This window comes from Ursus arctos, unplaced genomic scaffold (genome assembly GCF_023065955.2).
Source record: "Ursus arctos isolate Adak ecotype North America unplaced genomic scaffold, UrsArc2.0 scaffold_24, whole genome shotgun sequence".
NCBI lineage: Eukaryota > Metazoa > Chordata > Mammalia > Carnivora > Ursidae > Ursus > Ursus arctos.
The window spans coordinates 39,970,106-39,987,316 of NW_026622919.1; the positions used below are offsets into that span (position 1 = coordinate 39,970,106).

The window sequence follows — 17,211 nt, forward strand, 5'->3', positions numbered from 1 at the left end:
TGGAGTTACACGGACCAGGGTCCAGTCCGGGCTCCGGCGCTCCCTGGCTGTGTCTTAAGTGAGTAAGTCGTCTCTCTAAGCGTCACTTGCCTTCGCTACCAAGCAGCTATACGCAGGCCATTTCACGAGCAGCGACAGTACCAGTAGTGGTTATTTTTGTGACGAGACTGTTTGTGGAAAGAGGAAGCACGCAGAGAAGCTGAGTAAGAGTCCGTGTGCCTCGGCCCAGGGCAGGTCTCAGGCCGTGTCACAGGACCTGGGTGTTTGGGATTAGCTGGTGATGTGGGGTTTGCTGCTGCTTGTCGAGAAGAAGGAAAGCATGCACTGCCATCAGTGGGCATGGGTAGAGGTGGGTAAGAACACGGAGTTGAGAATTTCTACCCACTTGCTATCTTTACCAAGACGTAAGGGACTTCAGGCTCTGGGTGAGGCCATGAGCCCAGAAGCTCAGTGCTTCTGGATTCCGTAGGGCTCTGGGCCCGTGAGGCAAGCAGCCTGGCCTGGCATCCCTCAGGCTAGCGTATTTGGTGGTGATTCTCAGGGTAGTCCTTACCCTTTTGGCTCACCTCCTAGAGCAGCTCCGAGAATCTGGCAGGAATGAAACCTTTGCATCTGGGTGAGGAATGCCCATAGGGAACAACACTGAGCGCTCGCAGGGGCCCGGGATAGCTAGTGTCCACACTGGCAGGGGTGTTGGGAAATCTGGGACCTGGTCTTGGTGCTGTTGTTCAGGGTGACCCAGGCAGGTCCCCTCCCCTCTGTGGTCCTCCGTTTTGTACTCCATAAAATGAGTGTTGGACTACATTGTCTCTAAGGTCCCTTTTAAACTTTGCCCTTTAACCTTAGCAGAGGAAGGATTTCCCCTCTCTTCATTACCCCCTTTATGCCCTCACACCTTGGTGGCACCAGCGATGGCCTCCTTGACTTGAGTCTTGGCTGTCCACTTGGGCTCCACTGGGTTCCCATACTTTGAGGTCCATTGTGGCTGTGGGGCAGGAGTTGTTTACAGGGTTTCTGGAAAACTACAGAGATCTCCTGAAAGATCTTGGTCTCCTGGTTGGATGCCCGTGGGGTAGCGTGGAAACAATGTGGCCCCTGTTTTCAGGTCTCCGGCCTGGTTCTCAGGTCTCCGGACTGGGCTCACTTTCTGTGGCCTAGTGTATCCCCCACCCAGACAGATAGACAAACAACCCCAAAGGACAGACTGCATAACTATGCGTTAGCACGTGCCCCTCTGGTAGATTTGGCTCTTGGCCCCAAGTTGGGACCAGGCACGTGCCAGGGCCCTAAGCAAAGCTGCCGTGGCCTGAGGCCTGTTCGCCAGTCTGGGTGCGCTCTGGTGCAGTGGGCCTCGCTGGCTGAACTCAGCTCCTGCCCTGCAGGTATGGAGGAGGAGGGAGTAGGAGATTGGTAGACCCGCCTGGGAATCCTCTTTTTGATGGTGTGTTTGGATGGGGAGAGCTGAAGGGGGCATCAGCCAGCAGTAAAGTTGGCCACACCCAAGAGCCCCTGTCCGTGCCTTTGCCCTCAGGAGAGCTGGGGTTTCCTATGTGGAGATCCCTTTCAAACCAGACTCCACTCCCTGCACCCTCTGCGTGGAATTAGCAGGCATCCCAGTTTGCCAGGTACAGTCCCGTTTTAGGGCTGTTGTCCCCAGGCAGTTACAGCACCCCTTCTCCCCTCTGAGGTGTCCCTGTGGGGAGGGTCCCTCAGACACCCACCCTCACTCAGCAGCCTCTCGCCATGCAGCTGCTGGCCTGGCTCGCATCCCCACTGCCCCCTGCTTGTCCTGCTCTCACCTGCTGTGTCAACCAGGGATGCCAGGGAGGGCCTGCTGCTCTGGGGAAGCTGTGCCCCCCCCCCCGCCCTACTTGTGCAGGAAGGGACTTTCCTGTTTGCCAGTTCCCCAGAAGTCAAGCGTCACCCAAGGTTCGTGTCGCTCTCTGGCTGCTGGCAAACCCTCCCCCTGTCCCACTCTGACCCCAGTCTTATCTTTGAATGTTCTCGTTTTTGTTTGTTTGTTTTAGAGTATTCCATTTCTGACTTGAGGCTTACTCTGGAGTCTAGTGGGCAATAGGGCTTTTTCCCCCCATATCAGCAAGCATCCTGGGTGTAGAGAACTGCTCCTGGAGAAGCCTGTGTGTCTCGTGTCTCCATTTTGGAAGTTGCGCGTACCGAGGGGTAAGCATGCAGCCCTGAAGCTGGGTGTGTGTGTGTCTAACGCTGGACGCGTCTGGCTGTTTTCAAACTGCAGCCTGGAGGAGCCATTTTGGGAATGTGTGTCGATGACACAGAGGAAGGTGACAAAATGCAGGTGGCCCAGATGGCAGGTGTGGGCCTCCCTGGAAGCCTCTCCTCTGGGTCTCCTTCTGCACGTTGTGTGCTGTGCTGAGGGGCCGGGCGGGGACAAGACCTGCCAGCACAGAGGCAGGTGGGAAGGAAGGAGCAGTGAGGCGCAGGGCCCCAAGGAGATGGAGCCCAACAGAGTTGTGTGTTTGCTGAGGGGCTGGATGACCCCCCAGGATCAGGGGTTGCCAAACGGTGCCCCGGGGCCAAGTCCAGCCCACCACTGTTTTTTTGTATAGCTTTGTAAACGAAGAATGGTTTTTACGTTTTTAACTGCAAGAAAAAAAGAGAAGACTGTTGAATGACATGTGAGATGATAGACATTCAAGTTGCAGTGTCCGTACTTAAAGTTTTATTGGAATGCGGCCTCACCCATTTGTTGACATACTGCCTGGCTGTTTGGCGCTCTAACGACAGGGTCTCTGACGGAGACCATATGGCCTGCAAAGCTGAAGATAATTCCCTCTCTGTTCAGCTTGCCAATCCCTGTTCTGGGTACCTCGGGGCTCACAGGAGACACAAGACAGGCTGTCCAGGAAGGGGGGGGGGTCCAGCGCCTGGGGCGACAGCACATGCCACCAGAAGCTGGAGATCTGGTGCCAGGCAGAGTTAGGAAGCACTGGTGTCCTCCAGAGGGCACGAGGAGAACGAAGGGCCTTGAAAAGGAACGTGGGGGAGAAGACCCTGGGAGGCCACCTGCGGGAGCTTTTAACCCCACAGCCAGAGCTCGACCTAGCTCGGCAGGCGGGGGTGGGGCGGGATGTGGAGCCAGGGAAACCGGATGTGGCCCCAAGTAAACTCTACCCTGGGCTGAGGAGCTCACTCGATAGAGCATATCAGTGGGCAGCAGCGCAGGCTGGGCCAGCTGGCTGGGAATAGGAAGAGGTGGCCGTGCCTCAGCCTTCCCAGTCGGGCTGTGTGGTCTTGGGCAAGTTACCTACCCTCTCTGAACCTTACCACCCATCTCAGGATGTTATGGGGACCGGAAGCACTGATCTCTGTCGTTCATCTAGCAGACACCTGGCCCCTAGGAGAGGCATAATAAGTGGCTCATCACTTGGCCTTTCTTGACCTCCTCCTCAGCTCCTCTCCTTTGACCTGCATCCGTCCACCTCCACACCTTACCCCACCACTGCCCCATCTTTCTGCGGCTTTTAAGCCCAGACATACCAATGCATAGGCCAGAGATAGCCACTCCCTGAAGATTCCAGCCTGGCTCCCCACTCTGTAAGCCCCCACCTGTCTTGTGGGAGGGAGGGAGGCAGGCACAGACCTCTCCTGGGACATCTGGGAGCTTGGGCTAGGCTGGGGTTGAGTTGGAGGAGTGTGAGCCTTATGAGAAGACAGGCAGGGGTCAACCCCAGGGCGCAGCCCTGCCCTACCCCAGCCAGACCTGCCTTCTGAACTGGGCATTCTCAGACACTCCCTGTCCTGTGCTTCTTTAGCCCGACTTAAGGCCCTGCAGCCTGTCTTCTCTCATGGTCCCCACCCTGAGAAATTCTGATTTGATTGGTTTGAGGTGAAATGTGAGCGTCAGGACCCTTTTTAAAAAGCCCCCCCACCCCGCCCCCAGGTAATCCCAGGGTGCAACCAGGGTTGAGAGCCACTACTCTAATTCAGCCAAACCCACTCATTTTGCAAATGATGAAATCAGACTGGCCCAAGGTGATGGGGTCCCAGCGAGCAGGTCTGGCCTTTCCTTCACTATGTTGTCTGGCTGGGAGGTGGTGGAGAGAAGCCTTCCAGAAAGTGGCTGGCTTCTCCTGGGAGAGGGGCGATTTCTCATTTCCCGGCGCTGAGGTAGGAGGAGACTGGGCCCAGGACCGGTCTGTAGACCAAGCCAGTACCCTGTGGACAAAGCTGTCTGTTGATCTCCACGGAAACCCCAGAAGGCTGCCCGATCCAGGCCCTCACTGCCTCTGGCCCCCCCCTCCCGCCCCGTGCCTCACAGAATTTCCAGCTGTTGTCACCCAAGTCTTGCTGTCCCTCTCCCTCAGCCCCAGCCATGGGCAGAGGGCAGAGAGGAACATCTGGCAAGTGTTGCCTTGCCAACTGGAAGCACGTAGGCTCCCCACCTGGGCTGCCAGAGAAACTCCCTTGCTCTTCCCCCTCTCTTTCCCCAGCTGCCCCCCTGGCCTCGGAGGGGTGTGCAGGGGTCTGCATCACCATCCACAGGGCTCTGGGGTTCCACCTCTGGCCTCTCTGGTGTGACCAGTCCCAGGGAAGCCTCTGTAGTGAAGGGTCCTGGGCCTTTCGCTAATCCGCAGCCAGGGTGGGGCTTGGGCGGGGGGTGCCCCTGCACCCACACACCAGAAATCTGGGTTCTGCAAACGGACCCAGAGAGCCAGCAGCACTGACCCATCCTGCGCTCTCGGACCAGAAGGCTAACTAGAAACACAACGTGTGGGTTTGCTTCTTGGCCTTCCTTTAACCCAGGCCTTCACCGGAATTCTGCCTGGAGCTGCCCCAGGTACTTGAACGTGGCCCACAAACAGGCGTTAGAGCCCCTGGCATTTCTAGACTTCTGACTGACCATGGCGAGTGCGGATGACTGTCCGTGTCCGCCGGCACAGGTTTCTAAGTATAGACCCCAGGCAGCCCCATGGCTGCCCGTAAGTCCCAGCATGCCATCTGATACTCATCTTGGCCCCTGCCGTGACCTGCTGCCAGTTGCTGAGGGGAGGGGATAGCTGTGTTTGGCCCGGCCCGGCCCCGCCTCCTGCTCTAGAGAACAGAACCAGCAGGTGAATTACCGTAGACTGGGAGTGACCTCAGCCCTCCCCCAACCCTGCTGTCTAATGGTCATCGGGAAGAATAACTTCCCCGTCACCTACCAGAGGACATAAACCGGGACTTGAAGGAACAGGCCGAGGCCGGGAGCCAGTGTCCTCCGGAGCTCTTGCTCTGTCCCAGGTTCTCGCTGCCCCACTTCTGTGCTCAGGTGTGAACTGGAGCCTTGCCGGAGCCAGAGCTTGGGGTCCCCTGCACTGCCCAGGCAGCGCTGTCTTCCCTTCTTGGTTTCTAGTTCATGATTTATTTTTATTTTTATTTTATTTATTTATTTGACAGAGAGAGAGAGCCAGTGAGAGAGGGAACACAGGCAGGGGTAGTGGGAGAGGAAGAAGAAGCAGGCTCCCAGCAGAGGAGCCTGATGTGGGCCTTGATCCCAGGACTCCATGATCACGCCCTGAGCCGAAGGCAGACGCTTAACGACTGAGCCACCCAGGCGCCCCCATGATTTCTTTTTAGACAGGAGCTGGGATGGGGTGGGCAGGAATCCTCCTCGAAGCGGTGTGGACTGTCAGTCTTCATCCCCTCCGAGAGCCCCAGGGTCCAGGTCCTTGTCTTTGAGACAACTTGCCATCTTCCGCGTGCCTCCAGGGAGGTGGGAGGCCTTCCTGGGACCATGGGGCCTCTCAGACTGGAGGGGGCTTCAAAGCAGCCTCGCCTGCCCGCTGGTTGGTGGGTGCGTGAGGTCACCTGCAGCTGTTGGTGAAACTCATTCCCTAATGTGCGTTCCATTTAGAGATGATCCAGAGACGTTGCAAGGGGTCTAAAAGAACTCCTAACTCAGACTTGGCTGTGCCTGTCGTGGTGGGTGGGCAGATCACATCCGCGTGTGAGGTTTGGGGGTGCCGAGTTGTGTAGGGCCACGGCTTGAAGAGACATCAGGGCCACTCCCAGGGCCTGCCCGGCCACTCACCCAGCCTGACCACCGTCTAGCTGGAGGTCCAGCGGAGAGCTGGGGGCATGCCTTTTCTTTGTATACTGATTCCCCTGGTTCCAGCGTGCTTGCTCACCTCATGCACTTTCCCACCTTGACTGAGTTAACTTCAGGTCTCAAATCACTTGTAGGGGTTGAAAGGCCAGGGCACTTTGTTTTCATGGTGGGGTCCCAGGGCCAGCGTGGACACCTCACTGAGAAGGCCTGTCCACCCGTGCTGTGTTGTCTAGGGCATCTGTCGCTGGGCTGCCTTCCCTCCCCACTTGCCCACGGAGATAAAGCTTTAGAAGTTGCTGATCAGACAGAACTTGCGTGTCACATCTTCATAGGGTCTCCTTGCTGGGGCTCCGTGTACCTCACAGATGTGGTTGTTGGTCTGCACAGTTTTGCAGTAGTTATTATCATTTGAAAATCAGCTACTTAATTTATTTATTTGAGAGGGAGTTTGAACATGAACAGGGGCAGAGGGGAGGGAGACTCCCCGCTAAGCAGGGAGCCTGATGTGGGGCTCGATCCCAGGACCCCAAGATCATGACCTGAGCTAAAGTGAGATGCTCAACTGACTGAGTCACCCAGGTGCCCCCAAATCAGCTATTTTAAAATAAAGATCCAGTTTTTTTTCCCTTTTTTTTTCTTATTTAGAGAGGGGGAAACAACTGGGGGAGGGGCAAAGGGAGGGACAGACTCTTAAGCAGGCTCCACGCCCAGCCCAGCACAGAGCCTGACTCAAGGCTTGATCTCACAACCCTTGAGATCAAGACCTGAGCTGAAATCAAGAGCCAGAGGCCTAATTGACTGAGCCACCCAGGCGCCCCCAGATTTCTTTATAGTAAGATTTAGCAACCCTCCCATTGCCTCCCCTCAGACCCCAACACTGAGCAAAGGCAGAGGGTGGGTTTCTGATTATAGCGTTGTCCTTGCTGCTGTTGGCTTCCTTGTTGTCCAGTGAAGAGAAGAAGTGTCTTTACTACTTCTGTCTCGAATAAAAGATGGATCAAGAGGGCCACATCCCCCCTGGTCTCCTTTCTTCCCACGGCCTGGCCCTGAGGCTTGTGTATGGGAGACTCTTACTCTGCCAGGTAACTTGCTGACTGGCGGCTAGCTTTCTTGGCTGCAGCTTTTAGGTCGAGTGGGGTGGTCCCTCTCCCCAGTTCGGTGATCTCACCCTGTAGGAGGGGGAGGGGTTTGGAACAGAAGAGCCCTCGGACACGATGACCATGACCGTGTGCTAGCATTCTCATGTCACGGGTGGACACGCACAGTTCACGCCCCTGGAAGCTAGGCTCATCCTGGGAGAGGCAGGAGCAGCTCCGATTTTAAATGGGCCCCTGGATTGGCTCTTCTGCCCCAGTCCCCCCGCCCGCCCCCCAGTTTTGTCTTGCCGGCCCCTGGTTTGAATCGGAGCATAAAGAGAGGGCAGAGGAGGAGGAGGAAGGTGGCCTTTGTTGCCTCGTTCCTGTGTGGTGGGCTGATCCACGAAGCCTCATGGCAGTGGGAGACACTTTCCAGCTAATTTGAAACTTTAAGGGAATACCTTCTTTCTTCCTTTTTTTTTTTTTTAAAGGAATGGATTTGAACATATTCTTTCTCTCTCCTAAGGGATTACTTCACTTTGATAAAGAACAAAGAAGTTCCATTTCATAGTAATAGTTTTTTCCCCAAAAAGTAGGTGGAAATGAATTCCTTTGCTTTGAAAAAAATTATTTCCCCTCGGGGTAACTGTTGTGCCCCAAGGCTTTGCCAGGTTGAGGAATGATGGGGGTAGGGGGGTAGTCGAAGGAGCTTGGGGTCCCACGCACGTGGGTCTGGCTGTTTCTTAAGTTGCCCTGCCTGAGGTCTCTGGCAGGTGCACCTCGCTGCCTGTGTGTCCTTGCTGGGTGGTGCTGAGCCAAGAGCGTATACAAAAGCACTGGGCGCATTGTCCTGGCAGATGGCTCGTCATAATAAAGTACTTACTGTGTTTGAGAACCGCAAACTCGGTGTGGGTGGGGAGGAGAGGAATAGAAAGACCGAAAGGAAGAAAATCCCTATTTGCATGATAATTAGATTGGGGATTGGGTTTACTAGGCTTGTTTCTGCATCTCTGTTCTGGAGAACTGCTGAGTCATCACAGGCTGGGGGAACCGCAGGCTTGGTGAGCTCTGAGGACACTCCAGGGAAGGGTGGTGGGTCGTCTTGTGCCGTTGCGTAAAGCTCCACGCCACTGCCATTCGTTCTTGACAATATTGCCAAATTGGTTTTCATAGTAGAGGGAGGGGAACAGATGTCAAAACTGCATTTTGATGAAGAGCGTCTCAGAGGCCAGTGAAGGAAGACACAGGGATTGAACAAAAGCTGCTGCCTGGGGACCTTTATCTGACTAGCCTCCTGTCCGTGCCGTTATCAGCGGTTTCCTGTGACGCTCTTGTTTTATCATCTGGAAGGATTTCTGACGACCAAGGGTTTGTCCCGCCGATGATGAGCTGCTTGGTGCTTCTTTCGCGTCTGTTTTTCCAAATTTCAGTGTGAATCACTCTAAACAGCTATGCGATTCTTGTCCACAGCCCTGGAGATTGAAGAATATACGGACAAGGACACAAAGGTGCAGGGGTGGGGGTGGGATATGGCCAGACCCCAGGCCTCAGCCGTGGCCCCCACCACCAGCATCGCAAAAACGCCCAGACCGTTGCTCTTAGCACTCACTGCGGGTATCTCCATCAGGTTCAGGTCAACACCTGCGTCTACGATTTACAGCAGCGTGAACTGACAATAACTCTTCTAAAAGAAAATTACACAGCTTGCTGACATCAGTGAAAATCCGCTTAGATTCTGAAGAACTGCAAGCTCTATGTGAATTGTTTGATGTGGGATGCCTGGCCTTTCCTGACATGGAAAATCTGGAAAATATAGAAAGGGGCCAAAGAAGAATAGGAAGAAAAACCCTGATCCCCAATCCCACGCTCCCTTCCCGACCCCATCAGGTGGCTCTTGGAGCTTTCTCTGTGCTAGGCCATATGATAGTACTTTGCAGTGACTTGTTTTTTTATGTCAATTACCTGCAAATCACTTGAGGCCAGAGACATGTGTCATCTTTCTGTGGGTCTGCTCCAGACTTGGTATCACATAAGGCTCAGAGCAGTCCGAGCCGGAGGGGTTTCCTTCCTCCTTGATGAGAAGAAAGAGCACAAGCTTTGAAGTCAGGCCTTGATTCAAATATTCATTCTCTGTATGAGTTTTCTTTTTTTTTTTTTAGAAAGATAATCCAATTTTTTTTTTTTTAGATTTTATTTATTTATTTGACAGAGATAGAGACAGCCAGCGAGAGAGGGAACACAAGCAGGGGGAGTGGGAGAGGAAGAAGCAGGCTCATAGCGGAGGAGACTGATGTGGGGCTTGATCCCACAACACCGAGATCACGCCCTGAGCCGAAGACAGACGCTTAACGACTGCGCCACCCAGGCGCCCCTCTGTATGAGTTTTCTGTTGCCGTTTAACAAATAACCACAAACATAGCGGCTTAAAACATCCCCCGTTTCTCAGCTCACGGATCTGTAGGAGGAGAGCAGGATGAAGGGCTCAGGCCACTCAGCTGGCTTCCCCGTGTAGGATCTCACCAGGCCTAAGACCTTAAGGTGTTAGCAAGGCCGGCCTCTTACCTGGAGGCTCTGGTGAGAAGCCGCGTCTAGGTGCCTTGGGGTTGTTGGCAGAAGCCAGTTCCTTCTGGCTGTTGGTCTGAGGCTCCCTTTTCTTTGCTGGTCAGCCAGGGGCACTCTCTCTCCTAGAAGTGCCCTGCGTCCCTTCTCATCTGGCCCCTCCGTCCTCAGAGTCCACATGGAGTCCTTGTCACACCCCAGTCTCTCCCTTCCTCTCTGCTACCTTGAACCCTTAAAAGGTTTTGACTGAGAAATAAGGTGCCTAGACGGCGCTTGGTGAGGGTTAATTCTTTTTAATCCTTCTCCTGTTAAGCCAGTTTTATTTGGAATCTGTCTTGTCTAATTCAGATAGAGCAAAATTGCAAAGGGCCGTCTTTATCTGAAGTTCTTGTCATTCTGAAAAGTTGTCATGATTCATCATTTTTCTGTGCAGAGGCATAAAAAGAAACAAGCGGGCAGAGTGCCCTCATCGTAACTTTGCTGTTTTTTCTGTCCTTCCCCCACCCCAGCCCTGAAGCTTTGGCGTCTCAACCTCAGCTGCTGTCTCTGGGAGCGCTGGGGGTGGGGGCGAGAGCCGGCTGCCTGTGTCCTCTGACAAGTGGTGGCTTCTGGTCCGGAGGCCGGCCTGCCAGCACCTGGCCCCTGCCACTCAGCGGGGAAGCCCAGCCCTGGCCATGGAGAGGATGAGGAGGGCGCCAGGGCCGGCCTGATTGCTCACCGGCTCTCCGCCTGTCCCTTCTGTTCTTCCTCAGGAGATCCTCAGCGAGCTCACGCTGGATGCCCTGCTGGACATGAACGAGGTCAAGGTGAAGGAGACGCTTCGGCGCTATGGGGCTAATGCCGAGGAGTGTGGCCGCCTGCAGTATGCCCTTGCCTGCCTGCGGAAAGTGACAGGTCTGGGAGGTAGGACCGGCCTCCCCAGTGCTGAGGCCAGCCCCGTTGGCTCCCTGTCTCTCCACTTGGGCTGGGACACCAGCCTTCCCTCTCCAGGCCTGTCCTTGTTCTCTGGGGCCACTGACAGGGGTGGGGCAAATGTGGCCCAGAGTTTCTGGGGTGGCGTGGAAAGGCCAGACAGTGGCCTGACCTAAGATGGAGGGTTTGCACCCCAACTGTTCTGGCTAGGATGAACCCGGGGAAGCTTTTGCCATCGTCAGAGACCCCAGACCGGTCCACTGGGTGGGCCCTGTGTGATTTCCCCTCTTTTGAGCACACCTATTGGGCTCCGAACCCTCCCTCGGCTCCCTGCATTCCAGCCCCCTCCCCACCTCGGCTCACCCCCAGCCTGCTCCCTACCTGCTCCTGTCTCCATTGGCTGCTGGGCTGTGTGCTTGGAAGGCAGAAGCATGATGAGAGAAATGGTATGGTGTTTCAGCTGTGAGCGTGTACGCGGCCGCCCCAGGCAAAGTGTGTCATCCTGGCATTATGAGGAGTTCCTCGGGAATTATTGACAGGCTTTTTAAATCTTGCCTTGGAAATGGCTTTAAATGCCGTGATTTAACGTTCCCACTACCACACTGAGAAGGCTTTACAGTGAGCCTAATGAATGGAGTTAGTCCCATTTTTAATGCTCTGAGCCACCTGTCTTATTTCTGGCTGCCTGAGGCTTAAGGAAGCTACTGGGGTTTGTATTCTCCTTGATCACTCCCCTCCCCGCCCCGGAGAGGATTGGGCTTGATTTCTTCCTGGACCCCTTTGTCCCAAGTCCTCTGAACACAGAGCCCGGTGTGGAGAGAGCTTCACTCAGTTCTGAAGACTTCGACAGGCCAGGCCTCCCAGCAGGTGCCGAAGAATAAACATGAGAGAGACATAGTTTGCATTCTCATCCCCACATGTTACAGAGGAGACTGAGCCCAGAGAGGAGACAGGGCTTCGCTGAGGACACACAGCAGTGGGTGGCAGAGCTGGGATTCCAGCCGCAGTCTTTGCGGGCGGCTAGCTTGTTTCCACGTTGTGGAAATTTAGAAGTACTTGCCACCCAAGCCGGGACTGGGGCGGGTGACTCTCGGCCCTCCCTCCTTATGCCTGAATTGTAAAGAATTGTGGAGGGGCCAGGAGTCGAGGGGTGGTGACCTATTTGTGCTGGGTAGGTGACCGCTTATCATGGGTGCCGAGCTAGGGAGATCCCCAACTCCTTAAGTGCTAATTTATGAAGCCAGGCACTTGACGTGTGTGTGGCAGCACCTTTGTAAGTGGTGGTGGGGAGCGCCTCTTACAGCTAGAGCGTCGGAGGCACTGGGGGAGTTGTCTGGGGTCCCACACCTGGCACGCCCCAGAGGAGGGTCTTCTCCACATCCTTCTCATCTGGTCTCAGCTGTGGACCCCAACCTCCCCAAGAGGGTCCTGGCCACGCCTCGCCCACACGGGTCTGCCCAGCGATGACCATACTTCTGGGGCACCTGCTGGGGACCGGGTGGGTTCCGCGATCGCCCTGCCTCTCAGGTCACGCGGTCAGAGTCTATTTTGCAACTAACAGAGCTTGGTAAGAGTAGTCTAGTTGCGGTAAAGAGGGACCATGGAATACGTCTGCCTGGGCCCAGCACTCTTAGAGTCCGCGGGACCATGGTCTGTGACTTAACCCCACTGTGCCTCAGTTTCCTCATCTGTACAGTGGAGGTCATAACAGTATTCTCTCATCATATTGTTGTGAGGATGAAATGAATGACGGTCAAGTGCTTAGACCAGAGCCTGGTGTATACTAGTGCTGCTTTCAGTATTAGCCTTGTGGGGTCGTGGAAAATGTTGAACACATTTGCCTTGTGGCCCCTGGTCTTAAGAAAAGTGAGTTAAGGATGGTTCACTGTGCCAATGGCCGGTGAACAAGGGAAATCATTTCTGCTGATGCTTCGTGTCCCTCATCCATAGCACACGTCTCTCATCACTCCCCAGCTCTCCCTGCTGAGCAACTCCAGACTCATTCTCGAGAGCCACTGCCGGTTACCTGGGGTTGGCGTGCGCGTCGAGACCCATCTGCCATCCCTGGGCGGGCTCAAAGCAGCGGTGATTCAATGGGCATGTGAAGCGTTTGGGACTCGTTTCCTCAGGTGGCAGACCTGTGCATGGGTCACGGAACTTGCTCTTCCATCCCCTCAGTGAGAGACGGCCAGAGCCTCCGGGAGGCCAGTCTCTAAGTTCCAGTTGTGGCTGCAGTTTCTACAAGAGCAAACGCTAGGAACACACAGACTGAGTCACTCAGTCCGTGGAGTTGATTCCTGAAGAGAAAGTCCCGAGGCAGTGAAGTAGGGGAAGGGTGCTTGAGGAGGGAGGGCATGCATGCACGAGGAGCCCTGAGCGTTGGGAAGGCCACTTTCTCTCTACCATCCCTGATAAGTGGCTGTCCAGGCTGGGCTGGAGCGTCTCTCATGACAGAGAGCACTTCGCTCGCCAGGCTGGGCCGTATTTGTAGGAGTCTGTGGGAGGAGGCCTACTGCCGCGGTCAGGACCGAGGGCCCCCCTCCCGTCCCACCTCCTGCTTAGCAGCCTGGCGGCAGCGTTCCCATCCTCCCTGTTGTGCTGGGAAGACGGAGCGAGACAGGGACAAAGCACACAGTAGAATAACTCCAGTGTGGAAGTTCGTTTTCTCTTAAGTCAACGTCTGCCTCCCTGTACTTTCCCCTCACTGGTAAAATGTGGAGGGGGGCGTCTTTTCCTTCTTCACAATGGGATCTCTGTAGACGGGCCCCTTTCTCCCTGCCCCCACCCTGCAGTGTCTCCCCATCCCTTATAAACTCTGACCTAAAGTCCTTAGCGAGGCCTCGGAGACCCCTCCTGAGCTCGCCTCTTGTATCTCTCTGGCTCGTCCTGACCTCTCCAGGCACGAGGAACTCTTCGTGGTTACCAGAAGGTGCCACGTACTCCCTGCCATTGCATGTGCTGTTCGCTCTGCCTGGTGCCCCTGCTTCACCTTCTTCTCCAGCTCACTCAGCCCAGGCACCACCTCCTCTGGGAAGCCCCCGACCTCCAGGCTAGTTAGGGCAGACGTCTCTGTCTCAGCACCCTGCTGTCCCCCTCTTCGGACTGTTCGAGCACAGTGGATGTCTTTTGTCGTGGCCTGACGCCTGGCATCCAGCATGTGCTTGAATGAATGGACAGACTGGGCTGTTGAGTTGGAACTGCCCAGAGCCTCAAGGTCTGGGGGGTCCACTGTGTGGGCAGCCAAAAGTCACGAGCTCCCCTCAGAAGGAATTGGCTCTTGATCCTCTTCTAACCGTATCTCTTTGCTAGCAAATTCCCAGGGCAGGTGACTACTGAAGGTTGATACGTCCCTTTCCTGGTGTTTGAATTTTCTTGACATGGACTTATCCTCTTCGAGCACCCCAGCTTCCCCTTCCTGACGCGTAAAGATCAGTTACCACTTCCCTCTCTGAGGTCACCGTTTTGGGGTTGGGTTTCCCAGCTTGCTCCCTGCAGACCTGCCAGCAAGAACTCTGGACGAGCCCATTCTCTCTGGGCCTCATTTCCCCTCTAGAAAATGGGGACAGTAATATCTGAGCCGGTGGCCTCACAGTCACAGGTGACACGGGTGGTGATGTGTGTGCATGAGAGGCCTCTATAAAGGCTGGGAGTCGAGGCCTGCCTCGCAGCCCTGGGCAAGGTGTTACCGTCTCGGGGCCCTGGCCACCTCAACTGTAAGTCCCTCTAGCTCCGACCACCTGTGACTCCACTTCTTGGCCCACAGGAGGGGAGCACAAAGAGGACTCGGGCTGGAGTTCATTGGATGCCCGGCGGGAAAGCGGCTCAGGGCCTTCCGCGGACAACCTCTCGCCGGCCAGCCTGCCCTGGCCCCCGGGGAGCACCCCGCTAGGCAGAATGGGTGGCAGCACCCAGGGCCCACGCTCCGTGTCCGTGTCTGCCCTGCCCACCTCGGACTCCCCAATCCCCGGCCCCTGCGAGGGCATCTCGGACACCTGTATCCTCCTGCACACGAGCGGCCGGCTGACCCCCAGGGCCCTGCACAGCTTCATCACCCCCCCGACCACACCCCAGCTGCGAAGGCACACCAAGCTGAAGCCGCCGCGGACGCCGCCCCCACCCAGCCGCAAGGTCTTTCAGCTGCTGCCCAGCTTCCCCACGCTCACCCGGAGCAAGTCCCATGAATCTCAGCTGGGGAACCGCATTGACGAGGTCTCCCCCATGAGGTGAGTGTTCCCACCAGGCTGGTGCTCAGTGTGCCATCCCCTGAAAGTTCTGTCTACGGTTTTCTCATCATAAAGGAAATACGGGCTTTATTTTATAAGTACAGATAAAATCAATCGACCTAGAAGGGTGCAAAGTGAAAAGTGCCTCCATCTCTCAGTCCACTTTCCAGGCTTCATTAGCAGTTTGGGCTGAATCCTTCCTGCTAGGTTCTTTCTGGACATGCGCGCGCACGCGGAATGGTACCGTGCATTAGTCAGGATAGACTGGGTTATGCTGCAGTAACGAATAACCCTTAGCTTTCTGGGTCTTAAAGCACCAAAGATTTATTTCTTACCCTTGGCTACTTGTCTACTGTGGGTCGGCCTCATTCCAGGTCCCAGGCTGATAGAACAGCCACTTTCTGGAACATTGTCTGGAACATTCCACTAGGGCAGAGGAAAAAAGAATTTTAGATATTACACACTAGTTAATTGCATTACATTAATTAGTTACATACTAGTTAATTCCTGCAAGTTCCACTCACCATTCATGGCCCCACCCAAACAAAGGAGCCAAGAAATGTAATTCTCCCATGTGCCCAGATGGGGAGAACTGGCATACCTGGCTAAAACCTCTAATGATTACCAAATACCATGTATTCTGTTCTAGAGCCTATTTTTTTTCCTCTGAAGATTTATTCATTTGTTAGAGAGAGAACACAGAAACACGAGCTGGGGGAGGGCCAGAGGGAGAGGGAGAGAATCTCCAGCAGACTCCCACTGAGCTCAGAGCCTGACGTGGGCTTGATCTCATGACCCTGAGATCATGACCTGAGCTGAAACCAAGAGTCAGACGCTCAACCATCTGAGCCACCCAGACGCCCCTAACCTCTTTTTCTCCACTTAGCTTGATATCTGAGAACTTCATGTCCATACATCTTAAAATATCTTACTCTTCTACGTAAAAAATGTTCTTAACCTACGTACTTAAGTAGGTACTAATAGTGACATGGGCCAAGATGCAGAAGCCTCGTAGCTCCTGTTGTTTGTAGGGGCCGGTGGTGTGCGGTTCCCCCACCATTTTTCCTCAGTCACCCCATTCCCCTTGCAGAGCCAACCAGATTATCAGTTTTGCATATACCTATAATTATTCAAACTACCCATCTTTTTAACTTCTTTGGATCATTGCATCGTATAGTTTAATTCTTTCTTCCCCTCCTGACAGACCGTTAGGTCGTTGTCAGTTCTGCCATTGTAAGAATCGCCCTCGTCAGTGTACTCTTGTGGGCAGGGCAGAGGGGAAGGAGCGAGTTTTCTTTGGGTGCCTCCTAGGGTTGGGGAACTTGGCTTTTCTCCTGACATGGGCTCTCCTTTTCCAGTCTTGGGTAGGCTTGCTCCCGCTGTCCCAGTGCAGGCTGTCTTGGGTCCCTTATGGGATGGGCCCTGGACATCTCTGATGGTTTTGAGTGTGTCAGCCAAGGAGAGAGAGCCATGCCATGACCTCCCCTGCCACTCGTCATCAGCCTGTCCTGCTGGGACCTGGTCCTCCCCTCTACCCCCCAGAAGGGACTGCAGCCTTCTTCCCCTTGGGGATCCTCCTGTCCCAGAGAGCTCAGTATAACTACCATGGGGACACACGGACGTGGGTCATTAGAGGCCATCTCAGTGCATAAACCCAGTGCGTCTGTTTCTCATCTTCCCCTGAGAAGAGCGTCAGAAGGGCTCTGGTCTCATTCTGGGCTCTGGGTGGAGAACAGAGCCTCAGGCAGATGACAGCACTTCCTCGGATCCCACAGCTGGGGAGCTGGGCCTCACCCTGGGATTCTGAGTTGCGTCTACACAGAGCCACCAGAACTAGTAGTGACATGGACACTCGGGTCACCTTGCTGCTCTCAGCCCACAGGACAGACTAGGTGGCTTGGGTCTCCCCCAGTTCTCTTTGTCCCTGGGGTAGCGGCACCCCTTGGGGAGGCTTGCTCAGGGCACGTCCGCGTCTGCCCCTCCTTGAGGACCACCTGGCTGTTCTCACAGCTGTTCTCCTCGTCCTTCTGCTCCAGCCACTTCCCCTTCTCCGGCCCGGAGCCTGAGCATCCCTCCCCGCGGGGCTCTGGGCGGGGTGTCCCCACTGGTGGGTGTGTGACCTTGGGAGACTGTGAGGCTGTTTGCTCAGTTGTGAAGTGGAGTGAACCCCAGCGGGCTGCATGGCTGGCGAGGCTTAGACACGCTAACGTAGGAAAGCACGCGGCACAGGGGTGGCTCCGGTACCCACGGGCAGTAACTTCTAGCCCTTTCCATCGAGGAACCATCCCCACAGTCATGCAGCCAGCCTGCCCCATGCGCCAGGGGCCCAAAGCCCTTACCTGAGCATGTTGCCCTCTCCCTCCCAAGGGGGGAA

At 55.2% G+C, this 17,211-nt stretch overlaps 1 protein-coding gene and 1 long non-coding RNA gene across 2 annotated transcripts in view; one reads left to right on the plus strand and one right to left on the minus strand.

Moving 5' to 3' along the window:
• KSR1 (kinase suppressor of ras 1) overlaps positions 1 to 17,211 on the plus strand; it is a 149,298-nt gene that overhangs the window by 94,377 nt on the left and 37,710 nt on the right. Inside the window, exons 3-4 of the mRNA XM_044390794.3 lie at positions 10,455 to 10,605; positions 14,378 to 14,837. Of these exons, the coding sequence (XP_044246729.2) occupies positions 10,455 to 10,605; positions 14,378 to 14,837 (611 nt within the window). The remainder of the gene's footprint in view (positions 1 to 10,454; positions 10,606 to 14,377; positions 14,838 to 17,211) is intronic.
• On the minus strand, positions 1,709 to 10,591 carry LOC123002041 (uncharacterized). The gene is made up of 3 exons (XR_006411525.3): positions 9,706 to 10,591; positions 9,106 to 9,214; positions 1,709 to 8,946 (listed from the first exon to the last, which is right to left on the minus strand). It is a non-coding gene; the product is annotated as an uncharacterized LOC123002041 (long non-coding RNA).